Consider the following 27843-nt stretch of genomic DNA (forward strand, 5'->3'; position numbering starts at 1 on the left):
AACCCGACACTTGTTTTAGTGCATAGTTCTCCATGTGATTTTCTCATTTGCAAAAAAATTCATTTTAAATTTTCAAGAAAAAGATGCTAAACAAAAAATTCTGCCCTACTATATATTAATGCATCGTTAAATAATGCACGTAAAAATTTAAAAACACTTATTTTCAATGACAGGATTTTCATAATTTATACTTTCAATGTTTTGAATCCATCTTGCGTTTATGAAGCATTTGAATACTAAAGAACTATCAATCTTGTTCCATGCATAATGTGTCAATAATATTGCATCTTTCAAGTTTAATTTTTTGTATGCAATATAATAATTTATTCCAGTTTCAATTTTCTGAATAATATTGGAAAATTTATGAGAATTGAAATTGCATTTGTACGATTTAATTACACTCCGTGGTAAAAATATTATTTCTCAATCAAAACCAAATGTCAATGTTATAAAATTCAGCTTGTGTCCAGGGCATTTATTTACAACAAGCAAAATTTTTCCATTATGCTTCCACAATTCTATTTACCATTTCAGAAGAAAGTGATTGAAAATTCGGCTACTCATCCATGCTTTTTAAAAATATGTGACATATTTTTTAATATCAAAACTTTTGAAAGATCTAGGATTTTTAAACATCCCGATTAATAAAAGTGCTCGTTTATCTGTAACATCCGCATTTGTACATAGAATGACTGAAACTTTGTCCTTTAATACTTTATAACCTGATTTAAAATTTTTACACTTTTAAACGGTATCATTTTGCAAACATGGCCAGTTTCGTCGGCATTATAAACATTTTGAACACCGCAAAGATCGGTTTTATTTTTGATTAATTCAATAAAATTTGATACCACATTGGGGTCAAAATTTAAATTTCCAGATTCTCCATGCATATTTCGTAACTTAAACCATTCCTCTTTTTAAATTTAACAAGCTATCCCCTGCTTCCTTTAAAATCATCGAATCATCGTTTCGAAACAAATGGTTCGACTTTCTCATTAATAGTTTCATCGTTCAAAATGGCTTCTTTAGCATTCATTAAATTAATCAAAGAAATCGTATCATTATTGATTTCACCAAACTTTAAATATTCTTTACGAAAATGTCAGATCTTAGATTATTCAAGACATTTCCTCTCTTATTTTTCAGATCATCAATAGATCTACGAGAAATAGATACATTATATTTTTCGGAAAAAATTTCTGAAATTTGTATGAAAGTTAATTCAATATTCGATTCGATGTACTTTAAAATGGTGATTTTTGTTTGATTTTTAATCGCGCACAGTTAAATTTCATTAAAACAACGATTAACAATGAAAACGTGTTAATAAATTAATTATTTACATGTAAAATTAACTAAAAAATTATTTAAAATTGAAAAACATGGCGGATTCGTTAACAAAAATCTTGCGGATTTGAGAATAATTCTTAAAGAAAGTGCCGGATTGGAGAACTTTACTAGGACAACCAGAAATATGACCTTAAAAAGTTAATATGACCGTAAAAAATATGACTTTATGACTTTAAATTCTAAAATATAACTTGAAATATTAAAATATGACCTAAAAAATCAAAATATGACCTATCGAATTTTGATTTTTAGATTCTGAATTTGAAATATGAAAAAATTAAATATTTCAATCGATGAATTTATTATAATATTGCATCATATAATATTTAATATTTTCTGGCTTGAAGTTTCTATCCTTTTCGAGCAATTATTCAGCATAGAAAAGCTTCTTTCTGCAGATATTGATGTTGAAGGACATTTCATAAGTAAATAAATGTTTCTGGAGAAATACTAGAATTCTAGCATTTTTAATATTCGTCCATGGTAACATACTTATCCGCTTTAAAAAATACTTGTTGATGTCACAATTATCCTCACCAAAATTAACGGAATCAATGAATTTAATTGCATCTTTAATTGTATAAAATTTTTCTTGGCATTTTCTGATTTCATCAATAATAGGGTTGTATGAAGCCATTAACTCTGCCAGATTTTCCTCCAAATTTTCAGAGCTAACAGCATTTTTCGCATTCATCACAATCTTTTCACAATTTGGATAAAATAAGACAATTTCGTGAACTCTTGAAAGATGTCGACTATAATATTTTGCTGCGTCCAACCAGCTGCCCCATCTTGTTAGAACAACATCAGGTGGAAGTCCAATAACTGTAAAAAGACTCCTCGGGGAGGGATTTTTTACAATCGACATTTTGATAGACGAGATTAAGTCGTCAATATTTATAATGTGCTCTAATCTTTAATGCACAATTGTGCAGAAGAAGATGAGCAAAACAAGTTATATGAATAATTTAATATAATAACCTTCAATGTACTCGCTGCTAAAGTCATATAACGGGCAGCAGCATCAGAAATAAATAATAAAAATTTTCCCTTTTTAAATCATAAATTCGAATTGTGTCATCCACAATTCTACAAATTGCAGATGCATCACAAATTTCAATTTCCAAACAATTTAATAAATAAATTTTTTCAGGACTTTCAATAGTCCCACAAAGAACGTTAACAAATTTCTGTTTATTGATTTCCGTTTCATCAACAAGTATGAATATATCTTTTCCAGAAATAATTGTTTTAAGCATTTCAATCAATTGATATTGCAAATCTGGAACTATATTTCTGCACCAACTTCGCTGGGAACAGTAAATCGGAGATTATTAAAAAAATTAATAAAGTGTTCATTTCTTATTTTGTAAAGAGGTATATTCGCCTTCGTCATCATTTCACTAAGAAAATCCGAAATTTTTCTTTGCTTCAAGTTACGGAAGAGTGTTGAGTTGCGTTTGAATTTTGTCTGTTCCTTTTTATGCCGGGTAGTTTCCCTGTGCTGCACCACATTAAACGTTTTCGTAAAATTAACAAAAACTGAGCATTTCAAACAAAATAAACGTCCAGCTGAATCAATCTGAAATTCAGACGGGTATCGTTTAATTATTTTATTTAACTTTTGATTGTTAGATTGCTTTTGTTTCGGCATGTAAAAATCTATAATATCTAAGCGGCCAACTACCAAACGTGTGAAAACGTGTTATTGTCAAAATTTAAACAAAGATTAATAAAAATATATGATTTAATAAATATAAATATGACCTAACAAAAAAAATATGACCTAAAAAATAATATGACTAACGGCATAAAATATGACCTATAAGACCTAAAAAAATTAATAAAACTACTAAAAAATATAATAATAGTTTATTATTATAGAAATAACATCAATATGACCAATAAAAAATAATTGACTTATATGACTTTTGGTTTGCCTACTATTACTCATAATTGGCTGATTCGATAGACTTTACTGTATCTGACATGATAATAAAATTGATTATACTTTATCCATCCATCCTTATTGGCGATAATACACGATCTTAAAATTTTACTTTTATGAATTTAATTAGTGCATTTTCAATATTTATGGTTGTACGTACGACTTAGCGGTAGTATCGCTTATTTACAGAATCAAATAAATGGTGTCATCCCAAATAGGCTTATGTCCTGTCTTTCTGATGCGCATATAACCCGGTCGCATAATTTGCTAATTTTTTTTAGTTTTAAAGTCGGTTTATACGCAAGTAATACGTTATAAGTGGAAATATGGTTGCTGCACAACACTTCATATGTATAAATACAAGTACCACTAATACTTTTAAATTGTCCTGATTTAATTTCTAATAAAACACCTGATTTATTAATATTATAAAATAGTGGGAAATGGCTGAGTTGTTGAGCAAACTGAATGGCTTATTCGCTGTTTATAAACCCCGAAAACTCTCTCCTTTACAACTAACACGTTTATTAAAATACAAATTGAAAACTGGTTAGCAAACACACTTTAATCCCTCAGAATTATGCAATATTCACAACTCACAATTCCACAATCAGCCAATTAGAACGGGCCACTTAGCCGACCATCCTTTGGGTCTCAATCAAAACTAACAATTCTAGTCATTGGCGATAAGTTCACCTCAGATGACCTGTTGCTGTACAATTCCTCAATGTTGGAAGCCAATGTGTCGGGAGTGAACGGTATGACTCCTAAAACATGCTAGTAATGGGAATCGGACCTCACGGAATGCATTTGGCCAAACAATTGCAGACCTATAATCCCCTCAGAGTAAACACACCACAAACACCCCTTAGGTCTTCCACGTCACTGGACAGTTGGGGATGACCAGCAGTGACTTTACCCACACTGGAAGACTACTCCAACAGAAAAGTTATTCGCATGTGACAACTGGGAAGATCACACGCATAATCAACAGAATAGAGGCCGGGCACAGAAGACTACAATTCGAGTATAACCCACATTCGAAAGGGCAGTTATTCGGGAGTGCGGATGGACAGTCAGGAGGCCTATGACTTGGCCGTTGGGGGACCCATTCGAGCCAAAATGACATCACTGGAGAAGGCACCGCTGATTTATTTCCTCGAATGCATTTCCCTTAGAAGACCCTTCTTCATTCTTGGTACACTCCTTTCCTTATTTCCAGAAATTCACACAACCAACGAATGTGAGGCATTCCTGCGTGAACTCATCCACGAAATTGGAATTGAGACACGAGCAGGGGCAGTCTGCAGACAAATCAGATGCATTCGCTACGGAACCTTCCCCCTGGACAGTGCCCCCGCCCAGGAAGAATGGAATGCAAGCACATTCCTCCAACTCCTATCCACCCCAACCGACCTATCCGCCTCCCCTCCTCACTTAGTCTCCCTGATTAACCATCATTAATATTGTTAATGCTAGTCAGTTAAGGGGAATTGCGTCCTTTCAAGAACACGAACTTCCTCGACTTGATGACTGACCATTTGTGTCTGTTGTAGGCCATCAGGAGAAGACTGACGATGGACAGGGTTATGCCCACCTAGGAATATACACATGCTTATATACTTTGACAGCCATTCGTTTATGGTCGTCGATGTGAGGGTCACTTACCCATTTGAGGAAACAACACACGTCCTTGGCCATTTGACTGACCGTGGCCGGGGTCCCGTCGGAGTATTCGAGGACTCCTTCCATCAACGGAGGGGCCATTGCGATTGCACAGTCAGGGAAGTAGGGATTGTAGTGCAGTCCTTCCCCTATCTCCATATTCAGAGGAGGCTCCTCTTCGTAGCCCGTCAGAATAGAGAATATATAGTCCTGCAGTCAGTTTACTCGAAGACCTCAAATCCCTTCCGAGCTCGACAAATGTAACTCAAGTCAGGAGGGACTGCCCCATTGTTGGCCACTCGGGCGGTCTCCGGGTTGGGGTACGGACTGGGGAAGTGATCATTCAGCACGCCTGTTCGTTCAAACATTTCCCCCTCGTCGTTGGGCCCGTCCATCACCTCAATCTACAGTGTGGCCAGTTTCGTCACCTCTGCGGCCTCCGCGACCGCCTCCTCCTCGGTAAGGCACACATCCACCAAGTGACGGTACCGCAGGAACTTGATGCTGTGACACGAAGAGCAGACTTGTTTATATACGAAATAGCCACGTCGAATGCTGGCTGTGGTGTGAGGGAGAATAACTTGCGGTGGTCTAATGCTGAGAACATGCCACTGTGGGGCCATTCGAAGGTGTTATGGGGGATCATTACGGACTTTGAGTGGACAGTCAGAACACTCCCTACCAATGTGGCCGTCCCCAATGAGGCGTAGGCCAGCCATTTGACAATCTGGAGGGTGGATAAATATGCGTTACTCTTTTAGAACTTAAATTACCTAACATAGGCATGTCACAAGACGAGGTGATGTGAATACTATAAAATAAATTATAATTATTTGTTTGATATTTTTATAATTGTTTTATGTTATTTAAGTTTTGTTATGTCTTTAAATGAGAAGGTTACTGGAATGACCAATCTCGAATTTCGATGTCTGCAATTCCTCAAACACAGACCCTCTCTCAAACACAAGTGGAAGAACTACTACTGCACTCATTTGACCCCCGATCCATCCCTCCTCCCAACCCTAAAACACCAATTGTCCCACATCTCCCAAAGTGGGCCAAGAAAGAGGGCCAAAAGACAGAAAATTGATGCCACAGTCAACCAAGCGTCCATTCCTGTTGGATTTTGTCCCATTTGGGTGGGTCGATCTGGCCAGTGGGACTTTAAATGTCGGTCCAATGTGAGCGACTACAGTAGTCATGCAGATAACGACTGGGCCCACTCTGAGGATGCTGAGTTAATTCATCTTTCAGACGAGTCACTTCATTGATTATTTTTATTTTAATAAATATTGATTTAAAATTAAATAATATTTAAATAAAATAAACGAGTGTCCTAGTCGATGTGGGTTATATTATTTCTAATAGTAGGCCTAAGAAAAGACGTAATCGGACTGGTGAGAACAGTCCAGAACAGATTAAGGAAATGCCAATTCCCAGTCACTGTTACCATTCTGCCTACTTGGTCGCCTTTCTGTGTGTTCTGGCAATTTTTATGGCCAAGTGGTACGACGACAGATACTCCCACATTCGCAAACTTAACCTGCCTTCCTCCCGGGAAAGCACAAATCGCATTCTCAACATCTCCTCTCCCAGTTGGGGCACATTTCGAGCCAATGTTTGCTCGTTTTTTAACTTGAGAATTTTTTCGGACTGAAAGACACATCCGACAGTCCCCTTCTCTTCGGAATCATGTGGTTCAGACAAATCTCAAGTCCCCACCAGCCGTTGAAGATCCGTCATTGGTGTGAGCCACACGATTCCCTCAATTTTGGCTGGCACGTCCACGATGGACGGAATTGTGGAGTCCAGTCTATCAACGAGACCGACTTTAGCATCGAAACCACGTTTGTCAAGTCCACAGAGTCGGTGATAGGCTCCAAAGTGAGAATTTCCTTCAAGCAGGGCACGTTCCGTGGGGGAATTTCCATAATAACATATTTATATCATTCGGATGGACAAATGGTGCATATACCACAAAGAGACGGACTGACTTTGATAAACGGGCATACTTCGGCATTAGGAAAATTCACTGTTGGTATAAAGTCTGACTGTACTTTGTGTACAACCAACCGAGTCACCAGATATGTGTCTGATCCAGTTCAGATTGAGCATGGAGTGCGAGGGGAATTTTATTGGACTCAGAATTACTTGAATCCTTCAAAATCGTATGCTGCCTTGAATCCCCAAAACCGACATACTGGCAACCACAACATGATTGCTGTCCAGACTACGAGTTTTTCCTCCACCGATTTCTCCATCGATGTTGACTTTGAGTCCGTTGGGGCACCTCCTGTGGACTATCATAGTCAACTGAGTCGTTGTTTGTCTGATTTTGACAAAAAATTTGCCCGGACTTTCTCCACGAGTGCATTGTCGTCTGAAAAAGTGAAATTCTCCAAGTTCGCAGTGTCCTCCCTTCTCGGAGGGATATCCCACTTCCGAGGGAGGTCAGTCGTGGGGAAAATGGGCAGTCCGGGGAACGTCAGTTATTTTAAAGCCTCCCTTATCACGGCTGTTCCCTCACGTGCTTTTTTTCCCCGTGGGTTCCTCTGGGATGAAGGTTTCCACGGAATCCTGTTGGCGAGGTGGGACCCCGACCGGTCAATGGAGATCATGGCTCACTGGCTTGACCTGATGAATGCGGAGGGTTGGATTCCGCGGGAACAAATCCTGGGCACGGAATCAACGGCTCGTGTTCCCCACGAGTTTATCCGACAGCAAGTCAACGACGGAAATCCACCGACGTTCTTTCTTGCCTTGGAGTGTCTGATTGGTCAGGAATCTCACCAGGAGACGATAAAGAGTTTTTTGCGAGTTATTTTTCCGCGTCTGAAAACGTGGCTTTCGTGGTACATGAGAACTCAGGGAGGGGTGGAGAAAAATAGTTTCCGTTGGCATGGAAGGGGGGTTTCTCGTTCAAAGACATTGCGGAATCCTCTGACGTTGATGTCTGGTCTGGATGACTACCCGCGGGCTTCCAATCCCACGGAATTGGAACGACATGTTGATTTGTACTGTTGGATGGCCTATTCGAGTCGGACTATGCTTAATATTGCGCGTCTTTTGGGTGATGTGAGTGCAGTGGAGAAGTATGGACAAATGTACGACACTCTCAGTGATGTCAAATTACTAAATGAACTTCACTGGTCTCCGGAGAAAGGGCGATATGCTGATTATGGACTCCACAGTGCTGTCTCGATGCTTTCGGAGTATCAGTTTATTGATGAGGGCTTTGGATATGTCAATATATTTCCATTCTTGGTGACTATTCTCTCCCCTGGAGTGGAGTTGAACCACATTCTTGAGGACATCCAAACTCACTTGCTGTGTCCTTTCGGACTGCGTTCTCTGTCCAAGGATTCTCTGTTCTATCGGGAGTACAATAGTGAGGACGACCCGCCCTACTGGAGGGGGGATATCTGGGTGAATATGAACTATTTGGCACTTCGAGCATTGAGTCACTACATGAGGAGATTGGGGGAGAACGACTCTGCGAGGGTGGTGGCTGGGAATATATATAATACTCTGAGAGATGGGCTGATTGAGAATGTGTATAAAGAATATGTACGTACGGGATTTATATGGGAACGGTATGATGATCAGACGGGACGAGGGAAGGGTGTGCATCCATTCACTGGGTGGTCTAGTCTGGTCGTCCTTATTATGACTGAGGATTACCACTAACCTTCGTTTCGGGGGAGGGTATTTCACTTTATTATTACAAAATTTGTTGTTTGTGTATTAAATTTTTTAATGTTGAACGCTGAGTTTTGATTACAGAATGGGTTTTACGTGGATAGATTTCAATAAGGTTTGATCAGTCGAGCATTTATTCTCTCTTTTGTTTTTTGTAATGGATTGGTGACTATTAAGAAATTGGTTACAAAGTGGATAGTCAGGCTAATATTTAAACAAATGGATATGGGAGAAAATCATAATTAAATAAATAATTTCTAATACAATATATCTCTACGCTACTAGTTTTTCTTATTAGTTTACGTATTAACAAGATTCGAAAATACAACGATAATTATCTCAACTATGGATTTTATTTTTTGATTAAAAACGGTGTGAGACATCCGCAGTGTATTATTTGTCACATGATTCTTTTCCCCGAATCATGAAGCCTTCATTATTTTTTCGACATCAAGTTTCCAATCATCCCGAAACTATCGGAAAACTAAATGATTTTTTTAAGAACAAACAAGATAATATTCGGAAAATAGACGATTTCTTCAAGTTTGAGATGAATTTTTTACTATCAAAACTCCTACATGATTTCATATCGGATTGCAAAAGCCTAAAAACCACATAAAATTCCGAGAATCTTATTATACCGTGCATTAAGAACATTTTTGAATGTTTAATTTTTTATTATAGGTCTATTGTGGCAAAATCTTAGTGCATGCACCACAGATGGAGCACCAGCTATGCTTGGATGTAACTCTGGTTTCCAAGGTAGAGTACAATCTGTCGACCCAAATGTAAAACATTTTCACTGTATGTTGCATCTTTATGCTCTTGCTGTGAAGACAATGCCTTTTGAACTTAAAAAAGTTTTTGACAATGTAATTAAAATTTTCAAACATATCAAAAAAGTTCTTTAAATTTACGAATTTTTTATTCAACTTGTGAAGAATTTTGTTCAGAATGAAATTTATGAATATTTTTTTGCGAAAATAATATATATTTATCAACATTATCAAATATGTATTGGGGTGTAATGCTATCTTATTTAAAGAACATTTTTTCGCGAATTAATGCTTTGAATTTATCGGTACAAACTAAGGGAGTTACAATTGTTGACTTTTTAGAAAAAACAAGGTTTTTTAGGAAATAATAAGTAGGTCTTTTGTATGAAGCTCAAACTGTGGATAGATAATACAACAAATTCTAATTTTACTATGTATGATAAGTTGAATGATAACATTATCCATCTGAAATTAAATGAAATGGAAAATTTAAAACATCATATAACTTCCCATTTATTTGGATTGAAGAATGAAATTGAAAAATATATACCTGAAATTAATGAAGTAGATCTTAAGCTTTTTGTCAATCCTTTTTCGTAAAAATTTATGATTTATCTTTAAATATTCAAAAAGAATTTATTGAATTAATAAATTCTTACGAGTCAAAAATCTTATTTGAATCTGCACCATTAATTGGATTTTGGTGTAAATCAAAGTATCAAAACATTGGATTTTATATAATCGATTTTTTTGTTTTTGTTTCCGACTACATACACCCCTCGACATAAATATTGGTGAATCTTCAACTTACTTCATTCATACAAAGAATGATTTAATTTTTTCTTCAGATATATTTTAAAATCTGATAAAATTGATAAAAATTAATTTAATTATTTAAATTTTGAAATTTTGTCTAAGAAATTTGGAAAAAACAACGACTTTCAATGGCATAAAATTTGGTTATTGTGAGATTAATATGTAGAATAACCTCCTTTTGCCGAATAGATCTCCCAACACCTTTTTTTCATTGACTCAACTAATTTTTCAAGTGTTTTTGATGGAATAGAATTTCAAATATTTAATAGATTTTCCTTCAGTGCCTGAATGTTCTCATTTTTTCTTTGCCTAATTTGAATCTTCATATAAGCCCACAAATGCTCTATCGGATTTAAATCCGGAGATTGCCAAGGCCATTCTAATTTTTTAATATTTTTTTCGCGAAAATATTGAATAATCATTTTTGATGTATGGCAGGGAGCGTTGTCTTGTTGAAAAATATAGTCAACAATCCCCATTTTTTGTACAGAAAATGGCAAATTATTGGTCAAAATAGATTGATATTTTGCAGAATTAAGCGTTTTGTCTATAAATACCAAATCGCCTACCCCATGATAGGAAAAACAACCCCACACCATGACTTTCCCTAATTTTTTATTACATCATAATTTACCTTTTCCAAATTTGACAGTTGGAGTAATATTTTCGAATTTATTCATTTCAAATTTTTTTCTATACACAATTTTTCTTTTTTGGATCGGTAATAATTCAAAAATACATTCATCAGAAAAGATTATTGATCTAAAATCATGGTCTGAAATTTGAAGAAATTTTTGGACGATCTTGAATCTGGAAACCATGTGTTTTTTTGTTAGAAGTGGTTTTTTCTTTGCAATTCTTCCGAAAATTCCATTTTTATTTAAATTTCGCATTATGGTTCGAGACGAGACACGTGTTCCAGAAAACTTTTCTATTTCATTAGAGAGTTCAGAAGCAGTTAAAGATGAATTTTCCTCTGATGTGCGTACCAAATGATTAATTTGCACATTATTCAAAATTGATAGTCTTCCAGAACCATGTTGGCGGTCATATGATCCAGTTTTATTGTATTTCTTGATAAAATTTACGACTGTTGAATATGGAACACCGGTTTCTTTAGAAATTTTAATATATGACATATTTAAGTCGTATAGCGCAATTATTTTCCCTTTCATAAACGAATCGAGAGTATTATATCTAAAAATATTTTTTTATTAAGATCAATCTCTAAATACTAGCAGAATTTGAAGGTTTAAATTTTATAACCAATTTTTATGTCACTAACCTAATTGCCGACATGCTTTAAATTTCTTGCAATATTAAAATTTAAATCTATTTTAATTATAAATACAAAATAAATATTATTTTAGAAGATCTAAAGGATCTTAAAGTATGAATTTATTCGTTTTTAAATGAAAAAAAGCAGGAAAGATTAAATAACCAAATTTTTTGTCGAGGGGAAAATAGGTGTAATTCGAGATCGATATCCATGGACATTCTGCATGTCAGATGCCGATCTTTTGGCCACATATTAAAATCGGACAGTCTCATTCCACCGAATATCGCGATGAATATCTAAGATTATTCGGTTGTGTTTTAATTGCAGATGAACGAGAAAGTGCATTAAAAACACCCGCTTTCTTACTTATTATAGTAAACACAAATTCCGTTTCGGTCTTTGGAGGCAAATGACAAGAATGTGTAAACACAGTTAGTTTCTTTGAGTCACCGTCATGGACAGAAAATCCGCGGGCAGTCATTCCCCCAAAAATGTAGATAAATTTATCATAAAGTACGGATGAAAAGTCCGACCGAGCTTCTGGCATGGGGAATAAACTTTCCCAAATCCACTGCCCGTCGTCAAAACATCAAAAAATATCCAGAAAACTTCAAACTTGTATAGGTTTGAAATTGGGAGAGCATTTTCGTGTGTTTTCCCCCCATGACGTACAGATTTGTTTCGGTTGAGCACATTTGGAACTTTGCCAGGGCTGAGGGAGGTAGTTTCGAGTTTGTGGGGAAGAATTCATTCTGTTAACTATTTTATTGAAAATTTTTAATATGAATAATAATGTCGTATTGACCGCATTTAATTTTATCTATTTTCAAAATTAAGGATTATGGTAAAGTATCCTGGGTTGTGCCGTAGTTAACATAGATCGTCCCATATGAAAACAATTGGAACAATTTTCATTTTTGCGTAATTCAAAATACAGTCGAACCCTGCCCCAACAAAAACCCCGCTGCTGGTAACAGATTGGAGTAAATGGGTTTTTAATTTTTGTCGACTTTTTAAATCCATATTGGCAACATAGATGTAAATGCAAGCATTTGACCACTTCGTTATGGCGTCTAAGGTAGAGGCCGTTAAGCATTTGCCCACATCTGATAGCAAGGTGATCGATGGTTTTCTTGGATGAGTTGCAGTGGCTGCATTTATTCTCTCCGTTGCTGAAAAACAAGTTTCGGTCTTGTAACAGGCACAGATTTGCTTCAGACCGGGGAAAATTGTTTCCATGAATTAACCACTCGCAAGCCTCATACACGTCAACTTCAGTATTCTTTAGACATTCGAACAAAATAGAGTGCAAGGGCTTCTTTCGATTTTTTACATAGATATTCACGTTGAAGTTTTACCAGGTCTGATATTTTCAATTCATTTACGTTTTCATTGTATTTTCGAGACAAGAATTCTGCGATAGTGGCCGTATGCGTTTTCTTTGAATTGATGACGAGTAGAATTTCTGCTCTTTTTAGGCAGTAGTTTGCCTTATATTTCAAATCAGCATAAAATTGAAGAATGATTCTCTCCGCTTTATTACTGACTGACTCCAGGCCTCTACCAAATTCCTTTCTTGGAAGATAAAATCTTTTTTTGTTTGCGGGTTTCAAGTGGATATGATTGTCCATAAGAATTCGACGAATATTTTTATCGATCTTCTCAAACTTTTCCGGGCTCAATATCAATCTGTCAATATAATAGTTATGGAGTGAGAGTGCATGTTCGTTTATAGTCTTGAACAAGTTTACAGAGTTTAATTCAGTTTGGGTCAGGTTTTTAATCCTCTTTGATGCTTCTTCATAGATTTTCTCCATAACTTTATTTTTGGAGTTTAAAAAAGAGCTATTTTTAGTCTATAAAGTCAGAAATTAATTTCCAAAAATCAAAAAATACTCAGAACTCATTTCTTCACTGACGTAACGCTAAGCGGTATCTGGAACATAATGCGATTTAATTTAAATAAGAACAGCGTCGTTTATGGGAAATGCCAGTGACGGCACGTATTTCTGTGCTGTCTTATATTCACAGACTAGTAGCATAAAAGGGAACATCAGACGTGTGAATCGAAAGCCTCCGGGAGACCTCGCCGCCCATTTCATCGACGAAAATGTCACAAACCCGGAAGAATCTAAACCTGACGTCACGGGAATTTCCCAGTACTGGGAAGGTCAGGAAAATGTATTCTGACATTTCTAAAACATTTAAGCTTTTCGACAAAACATTCGTGCAGCACAAACCCAAGTGGTTCGAAAAGAAGGGACTTTTTTCTGGTTTGGGGTACCCATAGATTGTTCGTAGAAGGCAATGTGAAAAAGGAGACAAAGAAAGACGTCGCAAAGTCCAAAAAAGACAAAAAATCCGAGGATAAACAGTCATCGGATCCCGCAAAAAAGAAGGATATCAAAACCGATCAAGTCCAAAAAATTGGGCCCGAAAAGAATTTGGAAAATACCGCCAAATCTCAACCAGAGGGGACACCAGCGTCCTCTAAGAATGTCAAAGACGTCGCAAAGTCCAAAAAAGACAAAAAATGCGAGGATAAACAGTCAATGATCCTGCAAAAAAGAAAGATATCAAAACCGAGCAAGTCAAAAAGATTGGACCCGAAAAGAATTTGGAAAATGCCTCCAAATCTCAACCAGATGAGACACCAGGATCCTCCAAGAATGTCAAAGACGTCGCAAAGTCTAAAAAAGACAAAAAATACGAAGATAAACAATCAGTGGATCCTGCAAAAAAGAAAGATATCAAAACCGATCAAGTCCAAAAAATTGGGCCCGAAAAGAATTTGGACAATGCCGCCAAATCTCAACCAGATGAGACACCAGCGTCCTCCAAGAATGTCAAAGAAAAAGTTAAGGATTCAAAAAAACACGCATCCAAAGTGAACACAGAAAATGTCGAGAAGACCTCAAAGGTGAAACCTTCAAAAGTCATCGAAGAAAAGACAGAAAAAGATCAGAAAAAGAAAAAATCAATGAAAGAAAAGGAAACGAAAATCAATAAAATACCAAAAGACGATCAAAAACCTGAGATTAAAGTCTCCATCAAAGCGGAAGCCGAGAAGGTAAGCCAGTCCAACAAAGTCACACAAAATCTGAAAGAGGTCGAGACTAAGGAGAAGGAAGACAGTAAGGGCAATAGAAAGATCCAACTGTCGAGAGCTAAAAGTGTAGGAGTTAATCCTGACCTGAACTTGGTTGACGAGGAAGTATTTACTGCTAAGCATAAGAGACGAGAATCTGTATTCCATGGTCGATAGTGACCTGTTTTAGGAAAATCAAGTCAAAAATAGTAATTTCATTGAGATTCTCTGTGAGGACATCAGTTTGTCGTCAGTCGATGAGAACAAAGAGGAAAAAAAGTTGTCCAAATTTATGTTGAAACATAGAGGTAAATTGGAAATGAAAGTGTCCTCAGATTGCCAGAAACTTCCATTATTCCCAGAAATGGACTTTGTGATTACGGGAGATTCATCCTCGAATTTAGATGAAAATAAACAAGAGAACATCGTCCTTCGGGACAAAAATAAGAAGAAATATGATAGCAAATCATCGTCAAAAAGCGAAAACGTACCAAAGAATAAACAATCTTCAATAAAAGTAGACAAGAATTTTAAGGAACAAAGAACAAAGTCAACAAAACAAGTTCAGCACTCCAGTCGCAGTGAATGTCAGAATAAATAATAGACTAACATTAACAAACTTAATGGTTTATATGTGGATTAGTGTTTATTCCTTCCATTCGTGCCTACCAATACTGATGGATAGTATTGTTAACAAACAGTCGCATTGATTATACAGATGAACACTGATAGGACGTGTATTCACCTCAATGTGGAGTGATAAGGAAATAACGATTTATTGACGTCATAAGTGTAAGATTATCCATCCATGCGCTAGGAAATGTTAAAAATTGTTAGGAAGGGATAAAAATAGTGAGAAATAACATATTTGGCAAGTATACGTTTTATTTTATTAAATTTGTCGATTAGATCAACAAATAAACATATTATTAGTGGGGCAACCACTTAGTTGAACTAAAAAATCACAATCTGACCTATTTTGATCCAAAAAAGCGAAATTTGACCAAAATGTGAACCTAAAAGAGGCAATAATTTTAAGAAACTTAAATAATAAAGAATCATAAAATGTTCGACGTTTTCCGATTTAAAATTTCTATCTTTTAGCAAAATTTAATTATCAAATACAATTTAATTTAGTTTTACCCTTCAAGCACGAATCAAATGTGCAATTAATGTTAAGTAGAACAGGTTAAGAACAAGTAAAAAATTGTTCCTATTAATATTTGCACTTGGAATCGTATCATCCACACTCTGACATACGGTTGATGCATTTGGCGAACAATTTAATGCTATTCCATTAATGAGATTGCTGATTTGAAAATGCGTAAGAGAATATTTATGAATTTTCTTTTCTGACATCAGGCTCATCAAGCAAGTCTTTTCATTCATGAATAATTCGATCATGTCATCAAGTCTTTCCGCCGACATTTTGATTCTAAAGATAACACGAATCCAATATTATTGTAAAAACTTATTAAGGCATGACTCCGTAGTTTATATAATGGAACATTGGCTGAAACAAACGCTTTAGTTAGATGGGGTGGAAAATCATTCCTACCAACAGTAGTGAAAGGAAACGTTTGAATCCTCTTTTTGTAAAATATGTTTTAGCGTCAATTTGTGCTTATCTACAAATTATTATTACTTCCACCAGAAATAATTAAAAATTCAGTGGGAAATTCCTTGATAATTCTCGAGGCTTTTTGATAAGTGGATTTTTAAGAGGGTTGGCCAACTTTAGTTTTTTCGCACACTATGCAGGATCCATGAAAAAATATATTCAAAAACACGGATAAAAAAATAATGAACGATGATGTAATTTAATTTTGTTGAAAAATTTTTAATGAAAAAATTGATGAATATGGAAAAAATAATATTTCCAATCTTGATGAAACTTGCAAATATAAACCTGTTAATATTTGAAGCGACAAATTATCAAGAGACAAAAAATAGCAAAGTTTACCTAAAAACTTTTAAAATAAAATTTTTTAATAAAGAAATGTTTTTAAAGAGCATTTTTATAACAGAATAATTATGTTGTGCAGAGAGAAGTTTATAGTTGTTTTGGTGTGTGCATGTACGTTTCCAAGCAGTTAAGGAAAACGAAACCTACGGGCCTTCCTGCAAATAAAAAGAACTTAAAAAAGACAGGACCGTCGCCTATGGGACCTCACAATGCCACAAGAGCTAATGGTGTTAAGAAGATCTTGTTGGTGATGCTGCCAAAACTAACTTGCATTCTCTTTCTGCGATCATCGGAAATGTCAATGGTGTCTCTGAAGGCGAATGGGTGTCTCAGATTGCCCTTGCCACGAAGCAAAGACTTGGAAGGATGCCAAGAGGTGGTTGGAACCTTGTCCTGGAGAAGTTCAATGAGAAGTACTCGGCAAAGTGCTCCAGTTTATGCCAACTAAAGAGCATGGCTAGACGGAATAACAATGTGCAAGGGAGATGCGACTCTTCCAGAGTGCAAGATGATGTGGACGTAGAAATTTCCAGTTTCAGAAATTGCCTAGAGGAACTCAAATTCCAAATTGGGAAAGTTCAGTCTATTCAGAGAGACTCTCGAAAGCCAACTCCAAAGGTGCAACGAAGGATGGTAAAAACTGATATCCTGGCTGGATTAAATTCTGCAATTTATCATATTACAAAGATGATCCGCCCCAAGATATTAATCAAATTACCGATATTCTATATGCTGCACAGTGTGCTTATTTGGCCTTAACTACGAAAGCCAGACCACAGAGCACATGGTTGGAAAACACGGAAAGAAAAATCTCTAAATTAGCAGATGAAATTGACACAGTTCGTTCCTTCTCAAACAAACCTTGCCTCAGGCAGAAAAGCAAAAGGCAATGGATGTTCTCTGCCGCTACGGATATAAGAAGTCTAAGAAGGGGGAGCTAACCAGAATTGAGACTCTATTGAATGATCTAATTAGAATCAAAAAGAAACAGATATCTATCCATTCCTCGAGGAAAAATTTCCGGAAAGACAATGCGTGTTTTGAATTAAACCGCAGAAGATTTTATCGAAACTTATCTTCGAGCAACGAAGCCACCCTGTATGGGTTTGGTGATGGTGAGTGCTTATCATTTTGGGAAGATGTCTGGAGCAAGAAAAATGGGGCCCGTAGTTTATGATTTTGTGGGTGTGAGGTGTACTGGCGGTGAAACCATGCGACCTCAATTCACAAGTGATTTTATTATGGATATGCTCAAATATGCACCTGACTGGAAGGCATGCGGATGCGACGGAACGTATAACTTTTTCTTAAAGAAGATGGATTCTTTGCATGGGTTTCTGTGTAAAGAGATAGTCCGAATAATTAATGGAGAGTACACGCCTGATAGCTGGTTTTACACTGGCGTAACTTACTTGATCCCTAAAAAAAGTGAGTGTGAGACCCCGAAGGACTTACGCCCTATAACGTGTATGCCAACTTTGTATAAACTTGTCACCAAATGTGTTAATGCCAAACTGGCCGATTTCATCGAGGCATTTGGCTTAATCTCAGATAATCAGCTTGGGACGAGAAAGCAATGTCAAGGCGCCAAAGAGCAAGCCCTCATTAACCAATGCTTAAATAAGGAGTATGGAAATGGCCTCTATTCTGCTTGGGTCGATGTGAAGAAGGCATTTGACTCAGTTGATCACGAGTTCTTGTTCCACGTATTGGATTGCTCTGGAATACCACATTGGATTGTCAGCTTTGTAAAGAACATAGTCAAGAAGTGGACAGTAAACTTACATATCGATGGGAAAAGAATTGGGAAAGTAAAGTTAAGCCGGGGAATACTCCAAGGAGATTCATTGTCCCCGCTGCTATTCGTTATGGCGATGGATCCCCTAAGCAGGATGCTTAACTCCATGTTTCCCAAACTCGAAATTAGTCGGGAAGATCCCAATATGTTGACATACTCCACCAATCATTTCTTCTTTATTGACGATCTGAAAATAGTTGCCCTCAAAGAAGATGTGTTAGTCAAAATGATGGAGGCTGTTAATGGATTTTTTGAAAGTGTCGGCCTAGAGATGAATTCCGAAAAATCAGCATCTAATGTGGAATCTTTATCATGCTGTGAGACTGTCGATGGAATCAACGGATATCGCTACTTGGGTGTACTTGAAGATGGCGGAAGTAATGTTCTCAAGAATAAAGTTATGGACTCCATATTGGAGAATGTCAAGAAGAGGATAACTATGTTGTCAAAAACAAACCTGAATGCTGTAAATTTGTTTCGTGGAATCAATGAATATGCATTATCCCTATATAATTATTATATTGGGCTAATCAATATTGAACCTTACGAATTTGATGAGATTGACCAACAAATACGCCGATTACTTACGACTCTCAAGTTACACCTCCAGCCTGCAAATAAGGAGAGGTTGTATTTGGACCGCAAGACCCTTGGAAGAGGACTTGCCTCAATTTCTTTCAAAAGCGAATTAATGCTCTTCCAGTTTCTTAAAAGTTTGGAAAAACAGTCGACTACCTGTCTGCGGAGGTCGGGTATTCTGCGAGTAATAAAAGGAAAAAAATGGCACTTAGCCACAATCGCAGAATTTCTTGTCTCCAAATATGCAGCTGTCGGCAGGGAAAATCTGACCATTGAGTTACTGAAGGACGCACAAAGGAAACTCTTGCTTAACCGAATTAACAGTAAATCACTACACTCGGTGATGTTCAAATGTATGGAGGAATCAGATGTCGACATATCTACTTCTTCGCAATGGCTATCGAAAGGGAACAATGGTCCACGAAGCGAAGCAATGTACTGTCTTTTGCAAGATAGGAATTTGTTCTTTGCATACACGGGATCACTATGCGTCCACTGCAAAAAAAGCAGACTGTTGACCATCTAGCCACGCGGTGTGGTAGGATGCTAAACAGTGATTATCTCCGAAGACACAACGAAGTGGTAAAGTGTATTCATCTCCACTTGTGTCGAATGTATGGAATAAAACGAAGCAGGAAATTGAAAGGACATTCAGTCGTGTCAACAATGTCGACCCAAAATGTCGAAATCAGAGTTGACACTTCAATTATGACTGAAACAAAGGTTCAATTCAATAAACCTGATATCTTCGTTTATGACAAGAGGAAAAGAGAAATTCATTTAATCGAAGTGGGAGTTACCTCGCAAGACCGTTTAAAGCAAGTTGAAGTGGAGAAATTTCACAAATATGACCTGCTTGCAAACGAACTGTCGGTTCTCTATGAAGCAAAAGTGAAGATTATTCCAATTGTCTTGACATGGGATGGAGTTGTCTCAAAGTTCTTTAAAAGTCATATGGACAAATTATCCATTGAAGAAGGAACGAGGACATACATCCAGTCGGTTGTGCTGAAGAGGACTCTAGAGAGTATGCTTATTGAACACAGACATGGGATGAAGGTAGACAACGAGGAGTACGCCTCTGCCGCCAATCAACTTGCGGAGCTGGCATGTCGTGAGGACACTCAGTTGAACAATTACTTTGACGCAGAAATGGAAAATGATGAGAATTTGTTGCAAACTCTTCTTCCAAGCGAAGAAGAGAAATCACTGACGATCTGGATTCTTAAATAATTTAAGATAGAATTTACATAATTAATTTTTATTAAACATTGGTTATAGTTGTTGCAGAGAGAATTATTAGATTTGTGATGGCATAAATCTTTATTTCATTTTCAAAGAATCCCCGAAAGTCCTTCAACGAAGACGACTTATTGGCCGACGTTCCCTCAGTGTGCAGACTGGAGAGTGGACTCCCAGAACAGGCCTCCGAAACCCCCAGATATCTCGAAGAAACGACTTCTAACTCGAAATATCGAAAAAGATTCGTATTTAGTGAAGAAAACTGCGATAATTCTCAAACCCTGCAAATAACTGGATCATACCAGCACCTCAGCGAGGATTCCCCGATGGTGGATTACAACCCTGACCACTTTTCCCAACCGGCAAGTGTAGAAATGTCAGTGGCAGGTTCGATCTCCCCGCTCGAGTGACTCATTGCGTAATCTGTCCATTTATAAGGAGGGCTCGCGCGAGTGGGAGGACGCTCTCCGAAGCCACATTGAGGCCAAAATAAAGCACAATAGTGAACTTGAGGTAATTTGCAGTCCTTAGTCCCCAGAGGAGAGGAGAGGATGAGGCAATCCTTTTATTCGAACATGCCTTCCACACCGCCTACTCCACCGAGAAGTACTGTGAAGTATGTGGGGGGGTTATTTTCTCTCTCCTCCACTCGTGTCTGGTCTGTTCTGGTAGTTTGCTGCCACTCGATTGTAGATTGTAGACTAACCTGTCACTCCAAGTGTCTTCCCAGCCTTAAACGTGTTTGTGTGGCCAGCCAGGCAGGGGAGGGATACCCTCAGCGGATATGTCCGGATGAAGGTCTCCATCGACAGAACTACTGCTGTGCGGAATGTGATGCCCCAATATCCTATCAGAGTCACTATTCCTTAACCAATCACCAGATGCTGCCAATCGTCCTCGAATATGTGATTTGACTGGCAAGTACTACTGCTCGAAATGCCACTGGAATGATAAAATTATAAATCCAGTCAGAGTCCTCATTAACTGGGACATAAGGACATATCCCGTGAGCAGATCCTCCCTCCAACTTGTCTCCATTTTGAGAGACAGACCAATAATTGACCCCGAATGTCCTCTCTACTTGCCCATGCAGTGTGTTACTCTCAGAATTGGGGAGATTATGGTCTATCGACGACTGATTGGGCGGATGAGATATTATTTGTGGCAGTGCGACAAGGCTGAGGATTTGTCTCGTCAGTTGGACTCGACTGTGTATGGAATACACCGTCATGTCCTCAATGGCAGTCCCCTCCTCACTTTCAACGACGTACTCGCACTCAGAGAGGGTGTTCTCTTGTCCAGACTCGCTCATGTTTTTTCTCTGTTTTCTAATCACATTAAACTGTCATGCAGGGTTGGTGTGTGTGTTTTACAGGTTAGAAATGTCGATTGAGAGGTAAAAAGTGCGTCCTTTGCGATAATGAGGAACTCCTCTACCGATTTGATGTTTCCGCCACATTTTGTCCCCTCTGTGGTGCCATTGCTCATAGTATGTGTAGTCGAGGTGTTTCCTCCTTCTGTGACTGCCCCTCATAATTTATTGACTTTAACATTTTTTTAATTTTTGGCCGAAATAGGTCGGGTGTACCCGGAAATCCTCATTTTACTTGGATTTCATCTTAAATGTTTTTTTTAAAGTTTCAGGTGATACATAAGGCATCTCAATCCTTATTTAGAGAGCAATAACAACCTCGAGGAAAAGACTGTTTTTTTATTTAACCCAAAATTTGCTCTTCCCAGGAAAAGGCTGTTAAACTTTAAAATTGACAACGTATTAAAATACTAAATGTATATTTATTTAGGACTATATAATTGTGGTTTCTATAGTACCAAAAACTACTTTGATGGGGACAATCGACTGGAAAAAATTATGTAAAAATCTAAAATTGGCTAAAAAATAGCGGCCGTGAATCTGACTGAAATTGAAAAGACACAAAACCACCCAGCAATCCAAGAAAACTTAGCCAACATCCTCAACTGTCGTCCCGCCTCCGAATTTGTTGATCTTTTAAAGTGAACACTACAGGACATGTCGTCGGTCGATCCCAACTTCCACAAGCTCTTCAATCTGGCCCAACTAACCATAAAAAGCCTGATGGTACTCAGACGTGCTCATCCAATCTCAGGAGTCCCAGAGTTATCTGAGCGGGGTCATTGTAGCCATGGGGGACAAACTGAAGATCAGTCAAGAGGCGAGAAGTGTCCATGAATGACTAGTAGAAGTGTGAGGAGCAGAACGAGGGCAAGGAAATGGCCAATGAGAGAGCGTCTCGATATAAAAAGAAATGCACAATTCTAAACAAAATGATGAACATTCAACAGCAAATTCTGTCGAAGGGACAAGACGGGGAGTGCAATGTATGTGGGCTGGGTTGATCCTTCAGTGTCAGTTCTGCAGCAAGAGTTTCGTGTCCCTCGACTACTTGATCCTTCACATGAAGAAACGGCATTCCGAGTGTCTCCAAAAATTCAACCCGAATGTAAATCGTGTGAATTAAGACAAGTTATTACTTTCCTGCAAAAATCACGGAATCGTAGCCAGCGAGTCAGCACAGACCGATTTGGGAGAACTGAGAACCAAAATTGGAACACATTTTGAGACGAGGAAAGAGTCTACTAAAAAAGACGACTTTTACGAAATTCTGTCGGACCTCAAGTCAGGAATCCTAAAGGTATCCGCCCGACCTTTGTTTAGAAAGTCGATGAGAAATTTGCGAGTGACAAAATAAACGAGGAAATCGAGGTTATCAAGTTAAAATCAGAATAGGCAAAACTCCAAGTCCTGAAAACTTCGTTTGAGGGGGAGTTGAAGGACCTCTCAAAAAACCAAGAGAAAATCGTCAATCAGATAGAAAGCCTCAGTGGGGGACGAAACAGTCTCGGAAACCACATCGGGGACCTGGAGACCGACCCGAATGAAGACCAATTGCGACAAGTCGTTCAAAGTTACGAAGAAAAAGTGAGGTCTCGAAGTGAGGATTAGATTCGATTGAATGAGTCACGAGCTAAAGATCTACTGAGAAAGGAGACGGACATTTTCCAGTGCAAGTTGGACGACCAGGAGCGGCAACATGAAAGTCGAGTGGAAGAGGTGTCGTTGGATCGATTACGTAATAGCTTGTATCCATCATTGACCATCTACGTCTACAAATTAAGCGAATGGAAGGACAGATTAAGGGAGATCACAAAAAAGTCAATTCCTCGATAGTTTACGATAAGGTGAAGACCAACGCCAAGGACCCGTTGGAAGAAAAGACACAAGTCCTCTACAGTAGACCTCCAGTCCGCACGGAAGAGAAAATGGAGAGGTAGTATGAAAACTCAGGTCTTTTCAGTCCCACTCCCCAGATCGAGTATTACCGGAAGAGGGTCGTGGCTCTGTTCGAGAAGGAACTGCACAAGATTGGGGTGGCGGCTGTAGGAGTCCACAATGGTGATTGATAGGGTGCAAAGACACTGGAGGAGTCACAATATATAATCATAATGGACTCCATTCAAACAAGAACTAAGAATAAATTGACTGTATTGGTTTATAATATCATAGGATAAACGTTTTTTTGATTGTCGGCAGCAAATGATGGTGGAACTCGAGAGGAGGATGGCTATCTCATCGAGTGCAAGTTTGATTAATTCGACCAACTCAATGTTTGCATCCAAAAGTAGTCCCAGAATCCCCACTTCTGTTATGTAACTGTTTTTGTTATGCTGAGCCATTTGTTCGAATATAGGACTAGTTAGGGGCCACAGTTAAAAATATATTTAGGCTTGTCGATTTACATAAAATAACAACAAATGATATATCAAACTCCATCGTTGACGTCCTCACAAGATTCCCTGTTGAGGAATTCAGGAATAACTTCAAAAGAGTTGAGTCGGTGAGTCCGGACTTCGTGGACCACAATATCGACCTGTCCCATCAAATCATAATCCCCACCAGTTCTGTAAAAAATCCATCAGGGAGGACAGCCTCAGACAGGTCCTCGGTAAAGTGATCAATGGAGGGCAATATTAGGAAGTAGAGTGATTCCAGATTATCCTTGATGATGGAGTAGACCTGCCAGTCAGACACATATCACCTCACTATTTCCTGCGTTATTTCCGGATGTTCGGGATTGGCCACCCAGTGATCCACTCTCTCCCCAATGTGGTGAACCAGGGAGAGTATGTTGTCCAGACAATTCTGGGTTTTCGTAAGACTTTCTTTGGCTACTTTATTTCCCATCCTTGCACACTTTTCCACTGTTTTAAACATAAATAAAAACATACAAAAAATGTCAAGATCGAGAAATATTTCTTTCTTGTGCAGTAACTCGTAATAAAGTTGATCATAAACGGTGACACTGTTCAAAAAGCAATCTCCATATAAAACAAACATATTGAAGACGACCAAACTCTGTCAGACAAGTCAACAACCCACTACTAAGTATATGATAATGACAGCAGTGGGCATATCAGTGGAATCCCGCATAATACAGTTTAGAAGTGTAAACAAGCCTACAATGGAAATATTATACCCAACTATTCCATATGGACTCCCATCGAAAGTCAAGGCGATATTCTGACTTTTTTTCATAACAAAGTAGGCAGTGAAGACACCTCAGTGCCAGTCTATGGGTGGAGACCCATCAACTTACACATACATGCCACAAGGCAATTCTGCGTCTAGATTAGACTTGAGGAATTCGTCAAGGAAATCTAATAGGAGAATGGACAGTACTCATGAAGAGGAGAGGCAGTTGAAGGTTTTGATAAGACCTTTTACGACCGGGAGGACGTTTGTGTAGGACAGTGGTGAAGGTCACTGCATGTGAGTGAATCAAGTAGTTGGCATATTCATCCTAATCTCTCACCGACTGACCCAACCCCACAAATTGTGTTGAGCACTAAAAAGCAGAGCAGACACGCCCGTCGTCTCTGAGGCTCTGCCAATTGTGTCATCAGCCTACCAGAAATGTCGAGTACAACCATCGACATGAACTCGAGGAATATAGTCAGCACGTTCTTGGTGACTGCTTGTTTGGTTGTCTTACTTTTGACAGGCAGGAATATGTGTGACTGAGATGTATATACCACACTACATATGTCAATGCAGCTATAAAGTCTCTGTTGAGTCGAATTCCCTGGAAGAGGGCAAAGAGAGCCGAGAAGCTCTTGGTGAGTACTTGTAGATTGGATTCCTCCGTCTTGGTTTTTTTCCACTGGATTATCGACTAACAGTACTTTGTCAGTGAAAAATGAGAGTAGGCGAGACGAGGAGGCCAGTTTGTCTCGATAGGCCCTTTGGGTAATCACAAGTGACAAACCGATTGAACGAGTCGAGTTTATTAGCAATGTTGAGGACGTATGACTAGATAATCAAAATTCCCCCAACCGAGAGCACTTGTTCTTGATTCATTATGGAGAGTTGTACTACAAAGTCATTGGCGGCCTGTGTGAGTGAGGGAGAGTACCTCGGAGTGCACAGTCTGAGTAGCCAATGCCAGGAAGACGACCATATCCTCTCCCAGTCCAGGCCTATTATCTCCAATCACTTCGAGGGCGAGTTGGTATGTCCCGGCAAGCGCATTCGACAACTCTTTCGAGGGGGAGGATATTATTATCTATTCATTAAAAGAGGCAGGCAACAGTGACGAGGGAGAGGAGGATTTGGACGCACTTCCTGGCTATGAATTGGTTTTCCAGGAGGTCCTTCATGCACTGCGTCAATTTCTGTCAATATGAAAATATGGGGACTTCAAGGTTGTGCCTCAATTCATGTTCTGTGAACAAATCCCCAATTCGGTGTCTGTTGAGATGAATCAAGTCGAGGAGTATTTTTATTGACTGATTTTATGGGAGGAAATACTTCGAGAGAAGCGTAGACCACGGAAGGGTCAGAATTGGATATATTACTCACCGACTGGTCAAAAATATCTGCTAATGATTCCTATATAGTGTTATTGATACTAAAAACAACATTCCCGTCGGACTGGGCCGATATATTTATTAATTCTGGCAGAGTACGAATATTCACCATTATTCAACGACAAGCCACTATTAATATTCTCATTTAATTAATTGCAATTTAATTTAAATGTTCTAATCAACTTACCTTATTATTACCCATGTCATCTTCACAGATGTTGACAGTAACAGATCGGCCCATAGAATCGAGGTCTATCAAAACAAATATTGGAACGTCCCAAAAAGATTCTGTACTATTTATTGTCTATTTTGAAGCGGACATTATCTCAAAAAACTGGAAATGATAGGACTTGTCCTTAAACATTGAGCGGACTGACAGTAGAATTGATATACCCGAAACGAGGAGGCCATGAAAACGTGATTGAGGGCACTCCATCAAGAAAGACGGCCGATGAAGTTCTATTTGAATTTTTTAGTAGATCGGATAGTCGTTAAAGGGAAACGTGATTAGAGTGCTTAGAAAGTGGTGTGATGGCAATTGATTATCGCAGAACTAGTATTTGGATGTGTCGAGATTAGTGCCATACTTAATAACTCTTCTTTTATTTCATATGAGATGCTTTGCCTGATCTGATTGATCGATTAATAAATAAATCCTCAATTTTTTAAAGAATCTGAACGAAAAAATGACTCAATTAAAAAGACAAGCAAATGGCCAATTGAAATCTCTGCCGATCCTTATACCGACGATAAGCCAGCGAGGAATGATTAGAATGTAGTTGAGCATTATGATCAGATGAATGAAAATAAGATTAAAATATTGAGTTATTTTATATAGACAGACTCTATCTCTACAAACCTTACAGTATTTTAATAAAAGACATAATCAAATGACCGGGTGTATTGCAGAGGGTGATAACTTTGAATTCACAGAATAGTCTTTGAACGATCATGAAGGGTTTTTTTAATTTTTAAGAGGAAATGAAGGAAACGAGACATTAATTTTTTTTCACTGTCTAACTCAACAATTTTTTTGCGCCAAATCAACAACTTTGGGTGAAATATTATTAAAAACAGTTGAAATTGTTAATTGTATTCTAGTAAATGCGTCAAGATAATATGTTGGATTATTGGCGCGGCGGTGGAGTTTTAAGGCCTGTAGGGCCATGGTTCCTTCCCAAGATTTCTTTAAATGAGGCGATGGATAGATGTTCATTCGGTCCTTGTAGTCCTTTCCGAAATCTTTCTTGAGTTCTTTCGATTTTTTCGCGGTTCGTTTTTTTCTTGACTGACAAACCCTCCCCACAAGCATAACTAATGGAGGGTTCGATATATTGCCGGTAGATTGTTTGGGGTGTATTTTCCTGGGAACGGAGTCAAAAGCCTTATGGATATCCACTGAGCACATAACCGTTTTGGTATACGGGTTGGCAGATAGTCCACCTGAGATGAAGTTGGGATATTGCTGATCCCAACGTAGAACTTTATCAATTTGTTGGTGAAGAGAGCCGTATTATCCTCACCCGATTTATATCTCTCCGGGTTTGTGAATCTTCTTAGGGATGCCCATACTTTTGTTAGAGGGACCTCCGCATTTAGTCCCATGGCGAACTTTTCAGCCCTCCCGTACCGTTTGTCCTTTCCAGACTGTTCTATGAATTTATTCAGTAGTCTGATCCAATGCCGACTGTCTCTAGTAAGATGTAAGCGACCTTTCAATGAGTTCCGTT

General features: G+C 38.1%; 3 protein-coding genes across 3 annotated transcripts; 2 read left to right on the top strand and 1 right to left on the bottom strand.

The window, feature by feature from the left end:
• Positions 1-6349: 6349 nt before the first annotated feature.
• LOC115232304 (mannosyl-oligosaccharide glucosidase-like) lies at positions 6350-8659 on the top strand. The gene has a single exon (XM_036500319.1). It carries the CDS (start codon positions 6659-6661, stop codon positions 8651-8653), a length of 1995 nt encoding a protein of 664 aa, XP_036356212.1. The 5' UTR covers positions 6350-6658; the 3' UTR covers positions 8654-8659.
• A 4151-nt stretch (positions 8660-12810) lies between these two features.
• On the bottom strand, positions 12811-13353 carry LOC115232277. Its single transcript, XM_029802107.1, has one exon. The coding sequence runs from the start codon at positions 13351-13353 to the stop codon at positions 12811-12813; it is 543 nt and encodes a 180-aa protein (XP_029657967.1).
• Positions 13354-13516: 163 nt separating this feature from the next.
• On the top strand, positions 13517-15225 carry LOC115232278 (uncharacterized protein DDB_G0283697-like). The gene is made up of 3 exons (XM_036500317.1): positions 13517-13706; positions 14086-14783; positions 14815-15225. The coding sequence occupies exons 1-3, from the start codon at positions 13517-13519 to the stop codon at positions 15223-15225; spliced, it is 1299 nt and encodes a 432-aa protein (XP_036356210.1).
• Positions 15226-27843: the final 12618 nt, after the last annotated feature.

Source organism: Octopus sinensis, unplaced genomic scaffold (genome assembly GCF_006345805.1).
Source record: "Octopus sinensis unplaced genomic scaffold, ASM634580v1 Contig20285, whole genome shotgun sequence".
Lineage (NCBI taxonomy): Eukaryota > Metazoa > Mollusca > Cephalopoda > Octopoda > Octopodidae > Octopus > Octopus sinensis.

What these genes read in the sequence shown, in the direction of transcription:
- LOC115232304 (XM_036500319.1), top strand. Translation starts at nt 6,659, where the DNA reads ATGTGGTTCAGACAAATCTCAAGTCCCCACCAGCCGTTGAAGATCCGT.
- LOC115232277 (XM_029802107.1), bottom strand. Translation starts at nt 13,353, where the DNA reads ATGGAGAAAATCTATGAAGAAGCATCAAAGAGGATTAAAAACCTGACC.
- LOC115232278 (XM_036500317.1), top strand. Translation starts at nt 13,517, where the DNA reads ATGGGAAATGCCAGTGACGGCACGTATTTCTGTGCTGTCTTATATTCA. An exon ending in AATTTCCCAGTACTGGGAAG is followed by an intron (nt 13,707 to 14,085) that starts GTCAGGAAAATG and finishes GAGGATAAACAG; the next exon opens with TCAATGATCCTGCAAAAAAG. An exon ending in AGCATAAGAGACGAGAATCT is followed by an intron (nt 14,784 to 14,814) that starts GTATTCCATGGT and finishes GACCTGTTTTAG; the next exon opens with GAAAATCAAGTCAAAAATAG.